This window comes from Onychostoma macrolepis, chromosome 05 (genome assembly GCF_012432095.1).
Source record: "Onychostoma macrolepis isolate SWU-2019 chromosome 05, ASM1243209v1, whole genome shotgun sequence".
Taxonomy (NCBI): Eukaryota; Metazoa; Chordata; class Actinopteri; order Cypriniformes; family Cyprinidae; genus Onychostoma; species Onychostoma macrolepis.
The window spans coordinates 12,700,057-12,725,243 of record NC_081159.1 but is presented as its reverse complement, the minus strand read 5'-3'; the positions used below and the strand labels follow the sequence as shown (position 1 = coordinate 12,725,243).

The following is a 25,187-nucleotide window of genomic DNA, read 5'->3' as shown; positions in this document are numbered from 1 at the left end:
CGCTCTGGTTTCTCCGCCAACTAGCCCCGCCCAATTTTAATACATCAACACGGAAGCTTTCCTCCCATTGGCTCTCGGTTAGACTAGGACGCGTCTAGCAGCGCGTTCGACCAATCACGTCGGCTTCTGAAATTAAACAGGGGCGGGATTCAGAGTTGGAAGTCATGCGGGCGGATGCGATGCATGACGTCAACCCTTTGTTACCTTGCCGACCCCTTTCATCTGAAACAGCACTTATCTACGAGTCTAAAACATAACGAAATTAATTCATAAACATCTTGGTGCAGACGGTGCACTTTCAGAAGCTAGTTGCAGGGGTTTTAATTTACAGAAAGCACCATTCAAGGCAAACACAACGAGTATTCTATTGAAGCAGGTGCAATCGGTAAAACACGTTGGATGTACATTTTAATTTCAATGAAACAAAGACTATACTTGCTGCATGGGTGGCCAGTGTTGTTACATGAAACCAGGTGATTCTTCTGTGATTTCTTTGCACTCAAAAGATTTATAACGACTCCATCTGTCTAGACTAAAGCTGAGATTTATGACAGAGCAACTGTACATTGCTATCCAAATGGCCAAGCGTCGTTCACAAAAGTCGCGCATGTATGTGGATCGCAGTCAATTCTCCGCAAACCATAATAAACCCTCTAATGATATGCGACTTTATAACTTTCCATCCACCAGCCAATCTGCTGTCGGCTGTCAAAACCCCCAGCTTCAAATACCGCACTGCTTCTCGGCGGAGAAATCCCCGGTGACATTTCGAGACAACGCCTTTGATATTCAGCAAAGGTCACAGCCATACATTTATTTATTTTTTTTTTGTCGAGAGGAACAAATGTGAAGTCTGCAGTCTGCCCTCAAAAAGGCCCTGTAACAACACCAAGTATCCCTAAAACGCACCCTACGCTATAGAAATACTTAACATTTGCAAGAACATTGCAATACATGGGAAAAATGAATCTATTACTGTAATACAACACATCACAGTTAAAATTGCAGCTAAATGTCCATTCATTTATTGGAAGTCAGCATAGAGTAGCCAAAAAATAACACTCAAATGCATTGCTTGTGCTAGAACAACTCACATAAGCGGATTTTCGGAGTATTTAACTATTGTTTTATGAGCACTGATGTCGATCTTGTGTTTTGGCCTAAAGTAGAAGGCCAAGTGCATAAGTAGCCATCTCTTCCACACTAAATGAAATAGAGAGCTGACTCCTTTGTTGCTTCCTAAAGCTTGATGGAATAGATGGATAGTAAGCAATCGTGCACAAAATCAGTACGGTAATATCATTCAAATGATATACTTACTCTCCGTGGATCATGGTGTCATACATTGTTCAGAACATCGTACTCGATTAGTATTATTTGGATACTGTGTTTTGATTTTTTTTTTCCCTAGTGTTGTTGCTCTGCGTTGCCGAATCAGTGTTGCTGTCTGCGGCAGCAACTTCCGGCGCATGCGCTCCAGCGCTCGCGTCACAGACAATGGCTGCGGTCCAGACACTTTCTTTATTTATATGTACAAAATTCAATTCAATATGAAAGAACAGAGAGGGAAAACCAAATACATTCGCGCACAAATATTACATTTACAAATCCTCCGTAAGCATTAGTCCAAATATAATGATTTTCCTTTAACCAATCACACACATCTTCCCTGAATCCGATTATGCCATATTTTAACTTCGAATCTAAATGATCTTGTAACAGCATCGTGTCTTCTTGCAAAAACACTCGTTGTAAATTTATCACGGATAGCCTTCTCTAATTTGTCTGCCCCTTGCTTCGCATTTCATGTCGCTGTGTCTGCAGAGATAATCATGCTTTATCATTCTCTAACCATATCACTTGTGAGATTATTCTCCTCTGGTTTATCGTTTAATTTACTCTCTAGGAGACAGAGAAGTTGTCTTAGAATTTGTATTAGTTTATCCATTAAGTTAGAGCTATCATAACTTATAAATACCTTGAAAAACATCACGATAATCATATTAAGTAGCAACACATTTAATTAGATAGAAGATTTATCTTTACTCTATTTATCTTGATGGTTGTCAGTGTCTGTAAGGAAACTGTAAATGTGGTCGATATTTCCTGGTAGAAATCAACCAAACAAGCAGTTTCTGATTTGCTAGAAGCATCATGTTTAACACAAGAAAACATTTCCTTAAACAAGATTATTGCATATTCTCACTTGCTTAGTAAGTAGGTTTAGCCTTTTGGTATAGTCCCAGAGACTATACTAACATTAAAGTCTGTCCAATGTCAATTTTTTTCCACGTGGTATGGAAAGGGAGAAAATAATTACAAATATGAAAAAAATCAAATTAACGCACGTAAAAGCATTCTTAGCAACACTTGGAAGGCAGCTGCTTAATGGAGGAACAACAGCATTTTCCCATTTTGAAAAACAAAACAAGAAATAACACGGCAGCTGCACCATAGAGCAAACGCATAGTGTGGTGTACCCATCAGATTTATTAGCGCCAATTCAATTGTGTATTTGAGCTCATCGTAATTATAAAGCGTAGTCTTAATCAAATCACTTTAGTCTATAAATAGATTAACTGCCCCAAACACACAGGAATGTGAGCGCGCAGTCATTCGATAAGTAAAAATTGAGGTTATTTTATCTTGAGTCATCGTTATGTGGTTTTGACAGACGCACTGAAAACCTCATCAGACAAGCTACCGAAATGACATGACAAGGACTGCAGTTTCGTTTTGAGATGCTCGGCTGATTTGACACAAATAGCCCGCGGTATATAATCTGACGCCAAGAAGCAAACAGCCAAGGCTTCGAACGGAACGGAAAATGGTGTATAAATATTTACACTTCCTATCGGCGAGAAAAGAGCCGTGTGATTTAAATAAATCTTGACATTTACTAGTACTTGACAAAACAATCGCCCTTCGTTCGCCATTTTACCGGAAACCTTCTTCTTCTTTTGTTGATTTCTGGTAAAACACAAGCGGAATGTGTATGTCGTCACCTACCGGTCCAATGCGCATCTGCATATAAACATCCAATAGCCTCTACAGTAAGTGTAAAACATCATGTGTTACAGCGAATGCCCAAAGTTAGAGGACAAGGAAAATAATTAAAATCATATTTTGACAGACAAGCCTAAACTTGAAACGCACTATCAACCTGATACCCACTAATCTCTTAGTCTGTTCCCTACATCTGCCCTAAGTACAGTGGGTTTTTCTGAACTCTTCCCTAGATGTGTGGTTTGATGCAATCCTATTTCTGAGCACTACAGGCAGGTTATTTTTTTATTTATTTTTTATATAGGGATTGTCTTTGCTCTAATATGCATTTTCAGCTGTTAGACCTTTTATTAAGACATGTGTGCCTTTCCAAATCATACCCATTCAATTGAATTTGACACAGGTTAACTTCACTCAATGTGTGGTAACATTTACAAGCAAAATGAACGCTCCTGAGCTAAAATACTTATGCAATGGAATCATTTAATTTTTTTATTTTTATCTTTAATAAATTTGCTAAGATGTTAACAACCTGTTATTTGCTTTGTCATGCAGTGTAGATTGATATGGAGTTTAACATAAGGATGCAATATAACAAAATGTGAAAAAAAATGAAATACTTTTGCAAGGCACTGTATATATATATATATAATATTATATTATATACACTGTATATATACATATATACATATATATATATACAGTGCTCCATACAGAGATCTGATCTCATCATCATCCAGTCTGTCTGGAATGACATGAAGAAACCAAACAAACCGAGACAGACTCAATCCAGAAGAACTGTGGCAACATCTCCAAGATGCTTCAAGAAACCTACCTGCAAAGCTACAGTACTGTTAAAAGTTTTAGGCACTTGTGTAAAAATGCTATAAATGAGGATGCTGTCAAAAATAATGTCATAAATAGATTTTATTTATCAATTAACTTCTATTAACTAAATTCAATCAAAATGGTGTGACCATTTGCCCTAGGTGCACTTGAGCATAGTTTTTCAGGTAGCTTTGCAGGTAGGTTTCTTGAAGCATCTTGGAGACGTTGCCACAGTTCTTCTGGATTGAGTCTGTCTCGGTTTGTTTGGTTTCTTCATGTCTTTCCAGACAGACTGGATGATGATGAGATCAGATCTCTGTGTGGAGCACTGGCTGTTGTCAGACTTCTTGTGCAAACAAAAATCTCACTGGATTATTACAATTGATGGCAAAAAGATTGTTTGGTAATGCAAACTGATGTTTACTACTGACACACTACAGCAAAAGATAGAAATAACCGACTTAAAACCATTTTTTTGTTGGTGAAAATACTAGTGGCCTATAAGACTTTTGCACAGTAACACACTTTAAATATATGCTTTAAATAAATCATTTAAAATATATTATATACAATTAAATATATTTAATCCTTTGTGCATGAACCTTCATCTCTCAAAAGCAAACAAGACAGAGATGGTGATTTTCTTTGAATATTTAAGCTCCCTAAATACCCATTTCCTTTCTATAGAGCAATCTTCAGTCCACTAAGCCATGTTATATGCCAGTGAAGGATCTGAGGGATCTGTATCTCCATACAGTAATTTCCTTTATGCTAATATAGTGTTAGAAAATACTGCAAAACTTTGTGAGATTTAGAGTGTGTGCATATCATGAATAATTTGAATAGCTGCTTCTAAAATAGTTTTGATCTCAGTGGATCTACTCAGAAGCATTGCAGCTATATTTATCATATTGATAATAGAAGGCCAAGAAATTTTCTGTATTCAACACTAACAATTTCCCTGTTACAGAAGATGGATGGCGTTAGAGCCTCTGACTACATCCCACACAAGCCCTGTCAAAATATTTCTCCTGTCATTTCTGTACCCACATGCCAGCAATGCCTCCACACATCAAACTTTCTGCTCGCTGTATATTTTTGTAGGTCCTATGCTTTCAATTGTACTTGACATCCTCCATACACGCTGCACTATGGAAAGCTGCTCAATTACAACAGTGGAGCCCATCAGTCACTTGACATTTATAATGCTCTAACCATCATATTTTTCACATCTCGTTTTCCGTATACACACTCCTGCTACACATCCCGTACAATGACACTTAAAACAGCTTAGCATTGGAGGAATAATAGTTATACCTTGTCAGGAAGTCATCCCTCAAACTAAATTAAAACACTCAGACTATCTTGTAATTCTTTTTGAAGCTGAACAGACATTGCATTCCACTTTACTTCCTTTAAGGTTTACACCAGTGTCCTCAACTGTAATATACATTACTTGTTTTTCCAAGTTTTTTTTTTTTTTTTTTTCAGCCAATATTTAGTTAGCAGCCAATATTATTAGACATTTTTTAAATATAATGGTATCATCAGTGTATACCAGCCAATGTTGCATTCACCTTTGCCATTATTTAACTTACTTAAAATGAATCTTTAAAAACAGCAAATCACAAATTAATATCATTTTTATTGCACATTATAATCTTAGGATGTCTAAATTCACATTTAGCATTTAAAACTATTGATTTTGATTGCTGTTTACTTATTTATTTGTGTAAAATAGTGCAAAATGTTTATATTGGACATAAAAAAAATTATTGGTTCATCTACAGGTCTATTAGATCTTTTAAATGGTCTTCTATATTTTTCATAGACCAATAGCTCTGAAAAGTTACAATTCTCATTCGTTGATATTTCTAAGAATGATTTAGGAAAACATATTTGATTTGTTCATAGCTATTAGTAACCTCTCTACACTCCCACGTTTCCAAATGACAGTTTAATATTGATGCTTCCATAATTTTTCTTGAATACTTCTGCAATCTGCTCGTACTACTATAAATTGTATTACAGGTTTACTATAAAAAAAATAGCTAACTTTTGTAACTTTTGTAAACTTGTTCATACATAGCCTAAATAAAAAAATAAAAGCAGCCAAGCCAATCAAACACATAACTTAAATATAGATAACACATTCTAAATAAAATTATAAACAGAGCATCTAATATCACAGATATTAGAACTTAATGTGGTTTTTAGCACTTCTCTGGTCTACTTTTTTGAACACTCTATTGTGAGGTCCTTCAAGCAGCGACACCATCACATTATAGGGCTGCTGCAGTTATGAAATGGAATTATATAGAATGAATAACAATGAGTATGTATTTAAACTGTTGGTGTGCCACCCGTCTCTACCTGACGCACATCCTCTCAGCAACCGTCGTCAACATGATTATCATTAACCAGGCATTGTGTGATTCATAGCAGGCAGAACTATGTGGTGATCAAGACTAATTATTCTCATTTTTGCCATTGAGAAATAAGAAAACGCTGGTTCAGACCAGGCCATTCAACATGCTCGGAAATCATATCAGCGTCACAAGGCTTTCTCAAAAGAAAAAGCCATTATGTGGAATAATGTAATAGAAGTCTTGAGCTTGAAGCTTTTCATGTGTGGTTTCAGGTTTTTTTCCCCTGGAATTATTAAGGTTATGATGGCTGATCCTGGACCAGTACAAAACGTCATTTTGCACCCACAGAGCCTCAGGCAGCTGAGGGGAAGTGCTCAGCAGTGTGCTTCATCACACAATAATACAACGTTAATGACGCAGAATGGTGTCTTTCTTTGGCCCTGAAAGACATCAAGGCAGGATGTTTAAGGAACAGTGGTCCTAATTGCACTTTTTATTCCCAACTCTGATGTGATTGATGGTTTCAAAGGAGATGCATTATTGATCCACTTCACAGACAAGTTGTATTGATTGCGAAATCCTGATAGAGTATGACTTTTCCTCCTTCTCTTACAATCTCTCCCGCTACAATCAGGGCTGGAAAGTATGACCTCTGGGTGCTTTTTAAAATGATCGTCCTAAAAGCGTTTTGATGAGGATGTGACAGAGGATGCCTCAGCTGTGTGGCTTTGTGTGTTGTGCTGTAATCATGTGTAATGGCTGAGCAAGTCGAAGCTGTATCTGCCTGAGTAGCAACTAACCAGCACGGCTCAGCCAGCTCCTGTCACACGCCTGTCGTATACTCAACATCTCTGCAGCTTTGTTATTCCTCCTTGCCTGCAGAAAGGTCGCATTGCTGTGCTGTAACTGCGGGACATTTCTATCTGTGTGTGTGTATCTGTCTTCACTGCAAAAGACGTGGAGAGACCTACTGAAATATTTGACATGACAGCAGTTATTCAGCATCCACAGCTCCTAAACAATAATGGCATATGCAGCACAAACATCCCTAGGATGAGGCTGTCATTTTATGCTGATATGGGATTCCTTATTATGATTTCTAACCCTGAGCTTTGTAAATTAGAACCTAAACATGAACATAGATTTGCACAAGAATTGACAGAAACAGTTTTAATAGTCAAGTTATTTTTGGAGAAACCATTTAAAACGGTCCACGATGTTTAAAAACAAACAAGAAATTTAAAATCATCCAAGATTGAAACCTGCATACTTTTTTTTTTTTTTTTTTTTACTTTCAGCATTTTAATTATGAGACTCAAATGAATTATTTAAATGTGACATTATGTTTTACATAACGTATTAGGCCCTTCAGAATTTTTATTTTCTTTCTAGATGAAAACCACATAGCTAGATGAATATTTAGATGGTCATAAGACCACAGTGAAAATGAAGACTAAAGAGGTTTCTTTGAATTTAGGGCTAAATTACCGGGATTCAGTTTCTAGGAATTGGAAGTCACATAAAATTCCACAGACACTTGCCAGAAAAGGTCTCCTCACAAAGCTCATGCAAACAAGGAGAATTATGAGAGAAAAAGATGAACAAACAAACACTGTGAAGGTACTAGAGTTGAGAGTCTATATGTAGTATATTGCATGTGTCAAAAGTTACAGTGTGCGTAATAGCACTAGCCTTTAATGGCTGGCAAAGAAGAAGTTATTACTCAAAAAGATGTGAAAGCACATCAACATGTCTATAGAGTTTATTTATGGTGACCTAGTTCTAATGTGGAAAAATATTTTATGGTTGCAGGAGACCACACAATTACAGATGATGGGTGTGCTGTGAGTGCAACGCTGGCCACATCTCAAATATAAAAACCTACAGTGAAATATGATGGGGTAGCATCATGATGTCTGAATTTCTTGAGCAAGGACTGAACATCTTGTTAAAATAGATGGAAGAATATATGGTGAAAAACACAGCGAAATACTGGAATATGCATCTGTGTGCTAAAAAAGTTTGTGAGAAAGTTCATCAAACGTTCATGGTTGTGGCTGAAGAACAAAAGGTAGTTAAATCCCAGATATCCTATTTATCTCATACAGCAATAATAATAGTATACAATTAGCAACAAAGATCTTTAGAAGTTCTGCAAAATGTGTCTCCACGACATTCATTTTTAATTACTGAATACCAAATTAGTGTCTTAAAAAACAGAATTTCAACATCAGATTAGCAATTATCTTTATAAATTCTGATCATATGTAGCTAAAAATGGCCCATATTCTCAAATGAGGGGAAGAATGTGCCATTTCTCCTGGTCTGCAGGGTAAAAAGGTAGACCAAACCCATGTGAGGAGAGGTCTTGTTTAAGTGAATGGTGAACGTGTTTTTGTTGGCACATTATTCTATCTGATATAGCCTATTTGTGTCTATTCCTGAACTTGTTGCTTCCTGAATGTGTTATGTTTTCACTAAATTGATATGCTGACAGATTGTGAGCCACCTGATATCCTTTCTTCTCCTCAGTGGAAGCGTTTTTCCGCTCTGTGCTGCTCCTGGTGGACTAGCTTTTGATGGGAGATGGAAAAACACATCTGTTCTCTCTGATTTTACCTGAGTGGATGAAAACAACATATACAATCTCAGTGCCTCTGATTAGGGATCATATTCTCAGCTCTCTGGTCCTCAAAGGCTCATTTTACCACAAACCTAACAACGGGAATTTTGATTTCATTTGGTCTGTTTCATGCTAGACCAGTGAACTCCAGAATCTCACTCCTGTCAGTAAAGTAAATATAGTAATATCCAAAGGGCATCATATATATACACACACAATAACATTTCCTCTTGTACTAGCTGAAATGATAACAAAGGTTCATAGTTTTTACTGTCAGATGCTGAGGCTGTCTATATATTAAAGTAGGCTATTAATAATTAATGAAGACTACACTAGCGGTTTATTTATAGCGCCTTCGTAGCGGCGCCTGAGCAGCAGATGGCAGTAGTGTGTAATATATAGATTCATCACTCGAGTTCACTCGGCATGAGCAACATGTCTGCGCCCTGGACACATGTGTAAACAAACATGGAGAGGAGAATAACCTTGCGCAAGGGTTAGCCCAAGTTAAACATTTTGAAATTATCCACTGGTGTATAGAAAACTTGTTTCAGCAATGACTTTGCGGCTTTGCGAGACGTTTCTACGCAGATCTTTGCGGTTTTCAACGATCCGCAAACTGACAGCAGCCCCAGAGCACGCGCCACTGTATCTGCGTGTATCAGGTGATTTATAGATTACACACAGTCTGTTTATCCTTCTTGTATCTCGTGATGTTATGCTAGATGACAAGCTGGTTGTATTTGTCTTATTCACCACCAGAAATAAAACCAAACTCATAGAAAAACAATAACGTCATAGTATAACTTATTTTACCTGTCGTTTGTCCTCTACTTGTTCACAGGTTGCTCAGTGTTTGGTCCACAGACAGTAAGAAAATGTCTTTTTCATTGTACTCCGGCCAGTTTGGTGTCTTCGAGTGCTTTTTTGGACAGACTGCAGAAGGGGAGAGCGGTGGTGTCCGATGAAGGTCTCTGTCATCACCAGCCTGTCTCTGTTCCATCAGACAGCGGTAAGAATATAATCACCAGCCCCTCTCGAGCCTTCAAGACTGCTGTTTTACTGATAACATGTCGAAAACAGTTATTTGTTATTATCTGCGTAGACATTTGTGATATTATAGCCTATTAGTTAAACCAGTTTTGTATGTGTTCTGCTCTCAGGTCATCAATTTTCCTTATTGCTAAAGGATCCTGATCAACCTGAAAATGCCAAATCTCTTAAAGTGGCGATAGTGGGTGCACCTAATGCAGGGAAATCAACATTGACCAATCAACTGCTGGGTCGAAAGGTGATATTATACTAATGTATGGAATAAAAATTAAGGTGAAATGTGTTTTTTTCTCACCCAGAAATGTTATTTCTGCTATTTACTCTGCCTGTAAATAAGAGGCTGTGTATAAAGTTACAGTGTTGGTCCAACATGTTTGAATGTACACATGTAAAAATGAGATTTGCATAGTGACGCATAATTAGGAGTAAGTAATGATAGAATTAAATAGAATTTTTGTGTGAACGGTCCCTATAAGAACTTGTGTCTGTAACCTTAAATGTTAATTAACAATTTTTATATAGTTGTTTGCTGTTTCGGAGAAAGTGCACACAACAAGATCACGTGCTGTTGGTGTCCTGACAGAGAATGACACACAAATTGTAAGTACCTCTTCTACCCCATGTATAATAGTCTGGTCTGTTTAGGGAATGTTCCATGCTTGAATGGCATTTTCTCATCTATTTATTTTTTTCTATCAGATACTGTTGGATACCCCTGGTCTCACCACACCAATAAAGGCTAAAAGGTAACTATGTAATACAGCAGTTTCTTACAACATTAGGTGGCAACTGTAAGTAAACCATTTGTAGGTTGATTTCCCAGAAAAGTGTAAATACTGTGCTCTGCAACCTTGCTGTGATTGTTTGAGCATCTCAACCAACCCGAAACAACAACATTGCTTTAACTAATGCCATGATTGTGGTAAAAATTCTCATACTCATAAACTAAACTTGATTTTGTTATATTTGTTTAACAGACATCACCTGGAGGAATCGCTGCTGGTGGATCCTTTTGAGTCAATAAAGGAAGCTGATCTAGGTAAAAATAAATAAATAAACATCTTTGTTTTAGTGGTTCTTCTCTTGTTTATTTCTTAATCTGTTCAAAAAAAGAGGACACATCCAGCATCCAATAGAATCACCATTGGCTGAGTACATCGCCATTTTATTTTATTCGCCAGACTTATATATATATATATATATATATATATATATATATATATATATATATATATATAATATATTTGTATGTGTGTGATTAGAACTAACCATGAAAATGTCTGAAAATTAAAAATGCATGGATGCATATTTGTCATTTTAACAGAATTTAGGGCATTGTTGATCATTCAGTGTGTCTGTAAAAAATAAAAATAATACTGATATGGTGAGTGAAATCGAACAATTTATTAGCCGGTGACTAATGATAGACATTCTTGAGTGATTTACTTGCATTGTTGAGGGTTGGTTTGTGTGATAATTATGTTATGGTATTAACCAGGAGGCCTGGGGCCTCAGTAAACATTCAAGGGGGCCCCAATAAGTCTCAGCAGAAAACAACAATAAATAACTTACAATATTTGATTATATTTAATATATAATTGAAATATTAAATATTTGTATTACAACAGGTGTACCAGCGGTATATTTCAGCTTAGATGAAAAAGCCTTTAGTCAAAGAAAAAGGCTCGAGAGCCTTGGCGTCAAAAAGGCTGAGAACCGCTGTATCATGACTCATGTTGCTGAATCTTCCATTTTTTCCATTTCTGCTATATTTTTGCAGTGGTGGTGCTTGTTGATGTGTCTGATAAATGGACCCGCAATAAGCTGGACTATGAAGTGCTGAAGTGTCTGGCCCTGAATTCAGATGTCCCTGCCATCCTTGTCCTCAATAAGGTATTAGCTGTGTCATTGTGTATTGATCTGTCCCAGTCTGACCATAGGATTAGTTTGTGGAGGAAATTACCATCTCTTTTTCTCTGCATATCCCATCTTTCATCTTACAAAGAGAGGGGGCTGTTTTGCTGCAACTGTTAACATTGAAATTAATTTCACTATTAAACTCAGTGAATGATTAATAGCTGGTACACTTAGAAGAGCTAAAGCAAAAAATCAACTCTAAACACACAGGTAGATCTACTGAAGAACAAAACACTTTTGCTAGACATCACGGCACAGCTGACAGAAGGAGTGGTGAATGGAAAGAAGATCAGGATCCGTGGCGCAGAGAAACCGTGTGAGAAGTTAGCAGCCAAATCCCACAGCAGACATGCTGAAGAACCACAGTCTGAGAGCGTGAAGGACGGGGTGTCTCAGGAGGGTCAGGACAAAGACAGGCTGAAGGCCCTGAAGAGCCGCAGCGGGTGGTCTCTTTTTAAGGATGTGTTCATGTTAAGTTCTATTGACGGGGAAGATGTGGAAACATTAAAGGTTAGAGACTGTATTGAAGATTTTAAGAAAGAGACATTTGCATTAAAACAAACTTGATGTTGGAATCTCCAGCATTGTGATAATCATCCTTAATTTGTCTGTGTTTGAACATGTGCAATAGACGTACCTGTTTGAGGGTGCAAAGCCTGGCCAGTGGCAGTACCACAGTGAAGTACTGACTGATCAGGTTCCTGAGGAGATGTGCGTCAACACTATCAGAGAGAAACTTCTACAGCATCTCCCGAAGGAGGTGCCGTACAGTATGACACAGGTGGGTCATGATTTGTGCACACTAAAAAGGTGTTGAAATATGCTACGGTTTGGGGTCAATAAATGTTTTTTAAAGAAATTCAATTATTCAGCAAGGATGCGTTAAACTGATCAAAAGTGACAGTAAAGACCTTCACACTGTTAGAAATGTAGCATTTGAACCATTTATTCATCTTAGAATCCTGAAAATATATGGTTTACGGTACACACAAATATTAAGCAGCACAACTGTTTTCAACATTGATGATAAGAAATGTTTCTTGAGCACCAAATTAGCATATTAGAATGATTTCTGAAGGATTGTGTGACACTGAAGACTGGAGTATTGTCTGCAGAAAATTCAGCTTTGCCATCAGGGAATGATTTGCATTTTAAAGTATATTAAAATATGAAAGAGTTAATTTAATATATAATACTATAATAATAATTATAATTATATTTTACTCTGTTTTTGGTCAAATAAATGTAGTCATATTCACTCATTTCCTGTAAAACAGCTGTTTCTCAGCTTATTATGGTCTGTTTTTCATCATCGAAACTGCATCTATTTTACCCCGCTATGATTCTCATTGTGTTAGCTGAAAATTGGGAATTTCTTCACAAAACTTAGTCATACATCTGCCCTTCCTTTTGAATGATTCCATTACTCAGAATATTTATTGTGGCCTTTTTGTATTATTTATGTTTTCTGGAATGTTATTTGTTTTCATTATTATTTTGGTCTTTTTGCAGCAAATTGAAATCTGGAAGGAATCTGAAGATGGGGTACTTGAGATATCCATCAAACTATATGTAAAGAAAGACACTCATATGGTAAGTTGGTTTGTTTGCCACATTTATTGAGAGAGGCTAGTCTTCTGTGCTGCTGTTTTAACCATCAGGCAACTTTAGTTTTATGATAGACATTTTGTGGAATTGTTTTTATAACAAAAGAGTGCTTTCTCACTACCTGAAGAAACAGTAGCATTATTATATTTCACTATAAATTGAAACCTTTGTTCTTTCTTGCAGAAAATGGTTATTGGTTCTGGAGGTCATTTAATAACCAGAATAACCCAGGAAGCTGAAAGTGATCTAATGAAGATTTTCTTGCGTGAAGTGCGTTTAAAAATCTCTGCAAAGTTGAGGAAATGAGGTAGACAGTTCGGATGATGTAGGTCAGAGCCTGACTCGTGCAGAGGCATACGTAAACCTGAAAAGAGTGAAGAAATGGACATGGACTCAAAATTATTTTGGGTTGTACTGTCAGGTTGATCTCAACAGACCCCCGCTCATTCCTGTAAAATGAAATGTAAGTATATCACAGGCACATTACATGGGTTTTCTGTATCATTTCAATGAGACTATGATCGATTGGATCACATATGCCTGTGCCTGCTTTTGATTTATAAATATGTCTTTAAATAATAATAAATACCATAAATCATATAGTTTTGCAATCATACATAGATATACATGTGTGCTCTGAGAGTAAGGTTCATTTTCAGTCTTTTACTGAAAGGAAGGCTTTACCTTGTTTTTTTATTATTCATTGTCTTCAGTGTGGTCAGGCTATTATCTGTGGTGCAGTCTTGCTGTTTAACTGAATGTCTTGCATAATAACATTACACTGACCTGAAATCACTCAACTGTAAGCCCGGCTCCAGGGCCATAAGACTCAGAGTGGGCTGCACAGTTGGGGTGGTGGCTGGTTTGCCAGGGTGGAGCCGGGCCCCCTCAACTGTGGCTGTACATGATACTAACTGCAGCTTTTGAATTATTAACTGTTTAAAATGATGTGTAGCTATGTCTGTAATATTACAGTTAATAAATATTATCAATAATTAATTTTCATCAGTTGAATAAAGTATTGCATCAATTTTAGTCAGTGGTAAATGTTTTGAGTAAAAAAGAAAAGTCAGTTCTCATGGTGCAGGACTGTCTGTGGTGAAAAAGTTATGGTCAATTTATCTACAGACAGCAGAACTGCACATATGGAGCTGAAAGAATCAACTCAATTATTCGCTGCATACATTTAATTGTGTAAATCTCAATTGTTTGTTTTATTATAATACACAAAGATGCATTAATCTGATACAAAAAATACAGTAAACAGTAAAATAGTAATTTAAAAACTAACTAAAAGTGCTGTTACTTTTTAAATTTTGCTAAAAAAAATTACATTAACCCCAACCTCACAGTTGTGTATCTCTCTCTCTCTCTCTCTCTCTCTCTCTCTCTCTCTCTATATATATATATATATATAATAATTCTTTTTGAAAAACAAAATTTCTTTAAATAAAATGTAAATAATGTAAACAGTCTCTTTTCTTCTTCCACCTCCTTCAAAACATGTGGAAAAAGCCATTTAAAGTTCCACTGCCTAGACCCTGGAGGGTTAGATAACCTTTCGAATGGAAATGCAGTTAACCTGCTGCTAAAGTGAGTTTCAAAATGGTGACTAGATGCACTTATGCCCCTTTTTGCAGTGGAACTATATGCTTACCTCTAGCTGGCCTACAGCAATGATATGTCCCTGGTTCTTTCTCTATATCCTTACACTGGCCATTACTTTTATTCCATTGGCTGCATCAGTTAATTGTAAGTTCATTACAGTTAAAGCAAAGATTCTTATTAATCATGTCTTTGGCTCCTAGAAGCACAAGTAAGCATTTTATCAATCACATATGCTGCCTTTCTGCGTAAAATGGTAGTTAAAAGTGGATTCTGTAAAAATAATTGCAAATAATGAAGCAAACGGTTTAATTTCAATGTAGTGATATTTATTTAAATGACACACAATGGCAGTCTCATAACACATTATAGGCTATAAAGTACATATGATTCAGAATTTCAAATACATTTCTACTTAACATTGGTTTTTCTGGTATTTTTGTCCATTCGTTCACTCATCCGTTTTTGACTGCGCCATCCGTTGCTCTGAAGTTCCATCATATCCAGATGATTTTTGAGAGAAGGCAACAGAACCCTTACCATTACTAAACTCAGTAATGGTAACGGTTTCACCGCCACTCTCTGTCACAATGTTTGCGGGTCCACAGGAAACAGTTGGAGGTGTATTGACCCCCTGGATAGTACATCATCTATACTGTAGTGTCTCAATAATGAACTTACAGTATACGATGATATCCTGTCTAGAGGACAAGATTTATGAAACACCTTCGCTTTGGAAACCCACTGAACGTTCGCATCTACTATTTTTAACATTTTCTGTGATCTAGAACATTGTCAGCCAGTTTTTAAAGAACTAAAAGGATATTTCACTTGTCAATGTTCCTAAGCAATTTCCAGAAACTGTATAGTTTTCCAGATCTGTTGCATCATTATCAATTCAGCGTGGTCTAAATTGTTAGATTAATTTGTGTTTCCAAAAGATTTTCCTGTAGAAACTCTTCCCAACTCTTCAGATGATCACACCTGTGGAAGATCCCTCACATGGGACTATTCATCTAAAAGGAAGAGCAGCTGCCTTCCTGTAGTTCATAGTCACCGGCCGACACACTCACCTTTAGATCTGTGTCTCAGTACTCCTGCAGGAAGTGTTGAAAAACTATTTAATTGGCTTCATCTGTCACCTTTACCCGTCTTCTCACTTTTGTTTTCACAAGTCTGTCGTCTCCACGCCGTTAAGCGATCGTAAACGTTGCTCCCTTGCTCGTGAGTTTTAATGCTTGCTGCTCATTTGCATATGATGACACAAAGGCTATTCCATCCTTATCATGTCTTTGCCCTTCAGTCTGCTGACCAATCAGAATCGTTCCCTATATCAGACCCTGAACAGTTACTTAGCATCAGGTTTCGCTCTCATGCGAGTGTGTGAGCCCACACCCAAACTCTCCCACCCTTGGATTAAACTTGAAATTTTACCAAAAAAAGTTGGTGGAAAGATCCAAAGACATGTTTTATGCATATCATATTAGTTTCTTCTTTTCATCTATAGCCAAAAGTGCATATTACAATAAGATTCCAAATTACACATACTAAAACCTGCATAAGTAGTTAATAATACCACAGGAGAAAAGTGCATCTTGAGGCTGTATGAGGGGTTTGAAAAATCGTATTACTAAAGGACAATGTTTTATTCAGTTTCTACACAAGATTTAAATTACTGAAATGGTTTTCATGACATTATGGTGCATAAACAGATGCCAAATTCACGGATTCTGGTGGCCAGTTGTTGATTGACTACCGATGAAATCACCTTTGGGTGTCTGTTCTCATACCTGTGTGAGTTGTGACAAATTAACTTGATTCTACATCTGTAGTTGTCCTCAGCATCTGGATATTAAAGGTCTATTGGCTAACATGGGAGTAGCCCCCGCAGTTACTCTGGAGACAGACTCCCGGTTAGGGTGGGGTTGGGGGGTGTTTGTGACTGCTTAGACCATGTTAACAGATAAAAACAAGATTGTGGCCTATCTGAGTTGCACCAGCATGTAGCAAGCCTCTGACACCTTATCTGCCACCAAAATAAATGGACATTTCTGTTAATTTGTGATGATTTCACAGAAAAGACATTGCTGTGGCCAGACATGAAGGGAACTGGAAACTGCCCTTTAGAGCTCTTATGAAACACAAGTAGTCACCTGATCTAACTGATTTGGGATCATTTAAACTTAATGGTTGTTGAGTGCTGGCATAAAGTGTGCAGAGTCAATTCTTGGAGAACAATCCTGCTATATCAGCGTCTTTTCCTTTAGCAAAGCACTTAACGAGTTGCTCAGTTGTGACTCACTTTTCAAGTAGTTTACTGTAAATTACCTTAAATGAAAACCACTAAATAATGACAGTTCAAGGCAGATACTAGATCAGAACCTTTAGGACTCCTTGGTTTACAGAGAGACTTAGCAGAGGCACTGTTACGTAATTTATAAAACTGAGACTTATTTCTGGTATATAAAATATGTATACAGTTTTAATGTTAATTTATTATGATCCTTGCGTTGCACATCAATTAATATATAAACAGAACATGATTTGTAATTTCTATTAATTTTTCATTTATATTGCTTTAAAGAGACATGTGTACATTTAATTTTCACATTCTTGTATTTAAATTTCTATGAAAAATAATACTGGGCAGTGTTGGGAAGGTTACTTTGGAAATGCAATAGGTTACAGATTACAAGTTATCCTATTTAAAATGTAATAAGTAGTGTAACTATTTCAGTTACTTTATTAATGTATCTGATTACATTTAATTACTTCTTGATTACTTTTCTAAATTTCTAATGACTGTTTTCAACTGTTAATCATTTTGAAACATTTAAAGCAGGCCGGGTTAACCTACTGTCGAATCCTTCTTCACTTGAATTAAGATTATAATCATTTCATTACAATGCGCAACCACCACAAAATCAAGACTTTAGCACCTCTATTTACTTTGAGATTGTACAGTTACTGAAATGTAACTAAACTGTAACAGATTACAGTTATATTTATTTTGTAATTTAATTATGTAATTCCATTACATGTAACTACAGTAGTTACTCCTCAATACCGCTGGTGGGACAATGAAACATTAACTTAGTTTTACTTTATTTATTTATTTTCTAAATTAGTTTGAGCTGGATACGCTGATTCTTTCTCAAAGGAAACGAACTGCTTCAGGGAGGGAAAGAATATGAACATGACTGATGAATTTGATGTTGGCTTCTTTCATGTTGAACATTACTGCCTTACTTTAAATAGTTTAGACTGAAAGGTTGTCACATTAAAAAAGTTTTAGTAGTGTGGTCACATTTAATCATACTGTTAAAATGACTGCATCGATTTCTGTGAACAGTGATAAATGTGATCCAGTCATTTTTACAGTTATTCACATGATTGGGAATTTCACAGGAAGGCAAAAGTTTTCCCTATGCAGGGGTTCAAGTTGATCACACGGATTTGCTGAATCGGTCAACAGAAAGCTACTTCGTTTTACTTTTGTGTCATACATCACTACACTGTTGACTATGTGACCTTTTTTGGTCAACAAAATTTCTGAAAAACTGTCAAAACTGTCTGAAAAACTTGGTGTTTGTTAAGATGGTTAGAAGTGTTCAACTGCTTAAACATTCAAAACCAGTATACAGTATAGGATGTTATGATAGAAAAAGCCCTTAGCAAATGACATGAAACCAGATTTTAATATTCAAGATTAGAAATTATCTGCTGAACTTTGACAGTTTGGCCAAGAGCCAATAAATAGAGGAAAAGACTTCCTGCAGTAATGAGGGGACAAACTGCTGGGGTGATTAACACCTATATGTGTGTGTGTGTGTGTGTGTGTGTGTGTGTGGGTGGGTTTAGAGGAAGTGTTATGGAACCCTTGGCCTCTAAAGTCAGATGCACCCCCCTTTCCTCCAGATCCAGAGATTGTTGTTTCTACACACCTTTGCAGGCAAGCTGGAGCACAAACTGGAAACTGGGAGAGACAAAGAGGCAGATCAAAGACGAGACTGATGTTTTGACAGAAGTGCACATACACACCTCTGTCCTCTTTGAAGTTATGGAAAGGTAGCATCCTAAGGATAGTCCTAGCAAGTCATTGGCTTGCTACAAACCTCTGGACAAGTCACTTTAGTTTGTTGCTCCAGTCTCATGGTCATGTATCTCCCAGAGGAACGGCCTGTGCTGGACTTACCTTACCAAATGAATTATTTGGCTAATAACTATGGATATTATCCACAAGGTAGGACTGTTTTTACATCTCTCATGTTTTTTAGTTTTAAATTCATTTTCAGGTTTATTTTTTGTTGTTTTAATTGATTGATTACTGTGAGTTGTCAAAAGAGGGAGGGTTCTCTAATAATAAACAAGTGTCGTTCTTGAGAGCCAGTGTTGTACATATGAAATAGTGCGAAAATCTGAAATTATTCTGTTGTCGATTAGACTGTAAGGAACCCATTTTCCGCACTCAACATGGCCTCAATAGCAGGATGAACAGTCCTGAAGCTGAACTGACCTCACTGCCAGTTCATGTATCCCTGCAAGATCGAGAGCTTTGGGACAAATTCAGCAGTATTGGCACAGAGATGCTGATTACTAAATCTGGAAGGTATGCACCTACAGTGTTTTAAAACTTTAAACATTTATAATATGTGATGATATAACAAACATATAATTGACTTGTGTTGGAATTTACCCTTATTATAGTGCAAGAAATCTTTGTCAAGTGCATTCAGTGTACTGTTCATTTAGCTGAATATTTAATAATAATGAAAGTGTTACAAATCAGAATGCACATTATGGAAGGCGTCGTTTAGTATGTGGTGACTAAATGTTATGATGTGTTTCCGGTGCACGTTTATTTCAGGCGGATGTTTCCCAGCTGCAAAGTAACAGTGACAGGACTGAATCCAAAAGTCAAGTATATGGTGATAATGGACATGGTGCCGTTTGATAACCATAAGTACAAGGTACCTCCCTCCACCCTCCCTTATGGTACATACACACATACTCACTTCAACCCCCTCCGACTTCCCTCACAATCACACATGTACACTAGCATTCAAAAGTTTTGGGGCAGTACAATTAAAAAAAAGTATACTTTTATTCAGTTGATCAATAATGACAGAAAAGACGTTACAAAAGATTTCTAATTCAAATAAATGTTGTTCTTTTGAACTTTCATCAACGAAACCTGAAACTGCATGATGGTTTTCGAATGTTTTGATGACAACATCGATGATAATAATAATAAACATTTCTTGCACACCAAATCTGCATATTAGAATGATTTTTGAATAATCATGTACCACTAAAGACTGGAGTAATGTAATTAAATATATTTATTTTAAATATTTAAAATATTACTGTTTTTACTTTTTATTTGCATTTTTTTTTCTTGTCAAATAATGCAAATAATGTATCCTTGCTAAGACTTCATAAGAAAAATACTATAACAGTAGTTTACTATGTAACTAGTTTTCTTCTGCTTATACATTATAATATGCCACTCTCCCTGTTTTATTCCTTAAAGGGATAGTTCACCCAAAAATAAAAATGTTGTCATCATTTACTCACCCTCAGGTTATTCCAAACCTTTCTAAGTTTTTTTTTCTTCTGTTGAGCACAAAATAATATATTTTGAAGAATATGGGTTACCAAACAGTTGTTGGTCCCCACTGACTTCCATAGTATGGAAAAAAATACTGTAAAAGTCAATGGGAACTATCATTTATTTATTTCAAAATATCTTTTGTATTGAAGAGAAGGAATACGCTTATGCAGGGTTGAAACAACTTAAGGGTGAGTAAATGGATTAAAATTTTTCGGTGAACTATCCCTTTAATATCAATATTTCAACTGATACACATCATACTTTCAGCCCCAGATGGTTATAGGGATGTTATAAGGTTGCAAACCTGATAGATGTGTGAATATTTTTGGAATTTAAGAACAATAAAACTAAACGCCTATATATAAATCTATGTTTGAATGAGTAGTGATAAATTGTTGTAGTCTTCATGACTATTTGTATGTTCTTATGTTGTTACAGTGGAATAAGGATCGTTGGGAAGTGAATGGTTCAGCCGATCCACACCTGCCCAATCGGTTCTTCATCCATCCAGACTCTCCTGCACCTGGAGAGAAATGGATGCAGTATCCGATCTCCTTTCACAAGCTCAAACTGACCAACAACACCCTCAACTCTAATGGCCTGGTAAGATGTTAGAAATGGGGAAAGTGTATCGGTTGAAAGATTTCTAGGAGATGTTCTCTGTTTTGGGGATCACTTTTTTTTTTACCGTTGATACTTCTATTTCTCTCAATGTTCGTTAGGTGGTTCTCCACTCCATGCATAAATACCAGCCCCGTCTACACATAGTCCAGTCTCCAGACCCCTGTAACCCTCACAACGCTGGCGGTTACCTGCGCTTCACCTTCCCTGAAGCTGCTTTTATAGCTGTAACAGCCTACCAGAACCAAGAGGTGAGGACAGACATTTCACATGAGATCAATAACTGTATGGAAATGTAGAACTTTCTAAGCTGGCCTTCAAAGATTATTTTCAATAGAGTTGCACTGCCATCTAGTGGGTCAAATTCATGAGGATAAAAAGGTCAATTTAAATGTGTATAATAGTAGAATTTAGTACCCAGTATAGTGTGCAAAATATGCAAAACCCAGTTTTCATCACAAAATATCAGCAAAACATTTAAGTAATAGTTGAAGTTTGAAGACTTCAATATGTCTGATTTTTCTGTTTTATTAATCTATTTTGCATGATTTATGCTCTTTGCCTGACATGTCTGTGGTTTTTGCTGATGGGACTCTGTTTTTCTTCCTCAACACAGATCACAAAACTCAAGATTGACAACAACCCCTTTGCTAAAGGCTTTCGTGACAATGGGCTGAACAGGAAAAGGTGAGAGACACTTCATTAGAAATAATTAATTAGGTCAGTTCAATTAGAGAGAATTATTAGGTCACCACAAAAAGAAGTGATGGAGAGCATTTTTCACAATTCTTTCTTTAATTCAGAAAATTTCACTTAGAAATGTCTCCTTTACAGCATAAGGGCTGATATTTTTTGTGAATAATTAATTATAATTCTTTTCAACCATGTAGTAGGTAAAGGAGCAAGATTTTCACCATTCCTAATGGCAAATCAAACTGTATTTAATAGAATTTACATAATGTTTCCTGTCCTGAGTGTTGAACCTCCAACTCTAATAATTAATTCTGATATTTTCAGTTAATATAACCTTTATAATTTCTCCTACTTAGGTTTAGAGAAAAAGAGAGCCAAGAGACCCAGGATTCCATTGGACAGGCCAAAAATGAGCATGGTATGATTCCCAAGAGAATAATAAGAAGAAGAAGAATATTCAATATAACTTCACATTATATGCATCAGTGTCACACTTCTTGTTTCTGTTCCTATGACCTGGTGCCCAGCAGAGGGCAGCAGAAGGGGACTTTTAACCTCGATCAAGAGGGTCACCTTGATGTGTCCTATATTTTATTTACCACTTAATTAGCTTTTTTTTGTTTTTTTCTTTGGACAGACTAAAGAAAAATAAATTGTGTATTTCTTCTGTCCACAAGCAGTAAGACAGCCACAGAAAGGCGAGGAAGTGGATGTGACCGTGTCCAGCTCTGTTGACTGCAGCAGAACACTGAATTCTTCAGAAGTAGTTTCCTCTGTCACCCCTAACCCTTTCATATCAGCCTTCATAAACCCCAGCACTGCTGGAGGACCTTCACCCCATCAGACCCACACCATTCTCAGCCTCAATAACAGACACCTGAACAGGTCAGTCTGGCTCTGATTCTGCCTGGGAGTTTTTGTGTGCAGTGAATATCACATTATAATCAAACCATAATATTATGCTGCAGTTCTGCTGGAAAATACTAATTCTTGCTGTAGACTGAAGTATTACAATTAATCTTAGAAATTCAGGGAGGCAAACTTATCAGGGGTGAAAAAGGTGACAAAGATAGCCTAGTGAAAAAGAAATATACAAAGATTTATTTGAAATACATCTATTTCATGCTAAGTATACATTTACATATTTATGCACTTAATAAAGTTGTACTAAATTGGAACAACTAATTTTGTGCTGAAGTCCAACAAAAGAAATACTGAAGTGAATTTGAATGTGCTAAAGTGTAACTATTGCAAATACACTTCAGGTAAACTTTAAATGATGATTTAAATCTTGATTTTAAAGACCAATATTATACAAAGATCATGCATTCCTCATCAATAATGATATTAAAACACATTTTAGGCTTAATATTAAGAAATGAATATTATACATAGTTATATTATAAATATTTATAATAACTATATTAATATTATAAATAAAGTTTAATTATCATTTTTATGTCTGTCTCGAGCGATATGTCAGTAAATATGTTAATAGATTTGAACTATACTTAATATGAAATAAATGTATTAAATGTTTTCTAGGGTAAGAGCCCTCTATGGAATAATTTTTTTTTTATCGTCTGAGCTTTGAAATGGGGATTTAGACCCTATAAAGAATATTAAAAATATTACTGTAGTAATAATACTATTGTACTGTAAAATTAAAAATAAATAAATAATAAAAATGATTTCATTTTACATAACATGAATAAAATTACAAGTGACTTAATTTCTTTGCTTTCAAATGCTAAGCCATAGAGCTTTTATTTTGGCTTAAATCCTAGTTTTCACTGAATAGTGACACATTAGGATCCCTGAAGATTACATTTATTCTCAGGTTATGACTTTTTAGACTTACTACATGCAGACTTGTAAAAAGTTAAAATTTTGCTTTTGATAATTAGGCATTGTCCAAAATACTACTTCTACTGATTATTATTATTACAAAATATTATTTTTTAATTAAATTCCATTCCAAATTTTAATAATTTCCTTTTATAGAACAAGAGTAAAATTACAAGTAAAACTCTTTAATTTCTTTGTTTTCAAATGTTTTTTATTCTGTCAGAAAACCTTGGATTTGTACCTCTCAAAATTAAAATGATTCTCTGTTGATCACTTTCTAGACAACATCTACGTACAGACTTGACAGTTTTGTCTTCCAAAATAATGGTGTGAATCTTTTTCCAAGTCCCAGAGAAACGAGACCCTCCAGCCTCCATAGTCTGTGTGCAGCTTTGCCCGTGGCCCAGAGCTCCTGCATCCAGTCCTCCACAGGAAACACCAACCTCAGCAGACTGCCCTCTCAGATCAGCAGCCCTCTAAACCCTCAGCAACACCATCACCACAGCAGCCCAGCCTCTCAAACCCCAGACAGATCCATCATCCAGCTCCAGCCTTATTTTCAGACCCCTCCACATCCCTCACGACAATGTCCTGAGATGGAGCTGCCCCTCCCTCTGCCTCCTAAAGTGAGCCGGATGCAACTCCCTGAAAGTGCTCTGAGGAACCTGGAGATGACCGACTACGTTAATCTGAGGCCCCTCACTGACATCCTCAACAGGATCCATTTTCGAGCTTTAGCTTCAGGACCATCGGGGAAGGTCCTACAAAATCCCCCCCAACCTGAGCAGTACCTCCGTGGCTCAGACCGAGAACTGCATCCTCAGATTTATCCAGCAGTTCAGGAATACATCGATCAGCAGTTCACATTAAACAGCATGCTGAGCAGCCAGACTGAACACAGATCACAGATGGACTATGTCAGTGCCAGACCACTAACTGAATATTGCTGTGAACAGCAGACTGGGAAATGAAGTTTTTCAGTCATCATCGAATTATGCCTCATTTTGTTGCTCATTTCCAGCAGACTGCACTGCTCTGCATTAGTAGTTTACAAAGCAGATTCAAGTTGAACACTGAGGGCTTCCCAACAAAAGAATGTAAATATATTTTCAGCAGGACATGAGGTTGTTAGCTGTCATTGATGTCCATATTTATGTTTGGTCTGTTACTGTCTGAACTTTAAACTGCTAAACGTCTAGAGTCAACATGAAACCATTCAGAATTGTAATCGACTTCAGGTAATTCTGCAGACCACACTTTTGCTGTTTCTATCCTAATTTTTGACCCTGTGTGGGTTTCATTTTTTACATTAAACCTAAACACAGAGTTCTGGGTTAAGTTTTCTTTTTTTTTTTTTTATAAAGTCATCACAAATATAACTTTTCTTAGCAATGTAAAGTTG

General features: G+C 36.4%; 2 protein-coding genes across 3 annotated transcripts; both read left to right on the top strand.

The window, feature by feature from the left end:
- Positions 1 to 9,202: 9,202 nt before the first annotated feature.
- On the top strand, positions 9,203 to 14,439 carry eral1 (Era-like 12S mitochondrial rRNA chaperone 1). Its single transcript, XM_058775298.1, has 11 exons — positions 9,203 to 9,491; positions 9,671 to 9,838; positions 9,990 to 10,117; positions 10,402 to 10,479; positions 10,579 to 10,625; positions 10,857 to 10,918; positions 11,660 to 11,772; positions 12,007 to 12,306; positions 12,428 to 12,577; positions 13,309 to 13,389; positions 13,588 to 14,439. Exons 1-11 carry the CDS (start codon positions 9,383 to 9,385, stop codon positions 13,708 to 13,710), a joined length of 1,359 nt encoding a protein of 452 aa, XP_058631281.1. The 5' UTR covers positions 9,203 to 9,382; the 3' UTR covers positions 13,711 to 14,439.
- Positions 14,440 to 18,844: 4,405 nt separating this feature from the next.
- On the top strand, positions 18,845 to 25,160 carry tbx16l (T-box transcription factor 16, like). 2 transcript variants are annotated; one of them, XM_058775510.1, is made up of 9 exons: positions 18,845 to 19,252; positions 19,453 to 19,618; positions 19,877 to 19,979; positions 21,062 to 21,226; positions 21,346 to 21,495; positions 21,861 to 21,931; positions 22,294 to 22,355; positions 22,615 to 22,822; positions 24,132 to 25,160. In XM_058775510.1, the coding sequence occupies exons 1-9, from the start codon at positions 19,162 to 19,164 to the stop codon at positions 24,754 to 24,756; spliced, it is 1,641 nt and encodes a 546-aa protein (XP_058631493.1). In that variant the 5' UTR covers positions 18,845 to 19,161; the 3' UTR covers positions 24,757 to 25,160. The 2 variants fall into 2 exon arrangements, with proteins under 2 accessions (XP_058631493.1, XP_058631494.1); XM_058775511.1 differs by having other exon boundaries at positions 18,846 to 19,252; positions 22,618 to 22,822.
- The last annotated feature ends 27 nt before the right edge of the window (positions 25,161 to 25,187 follow it).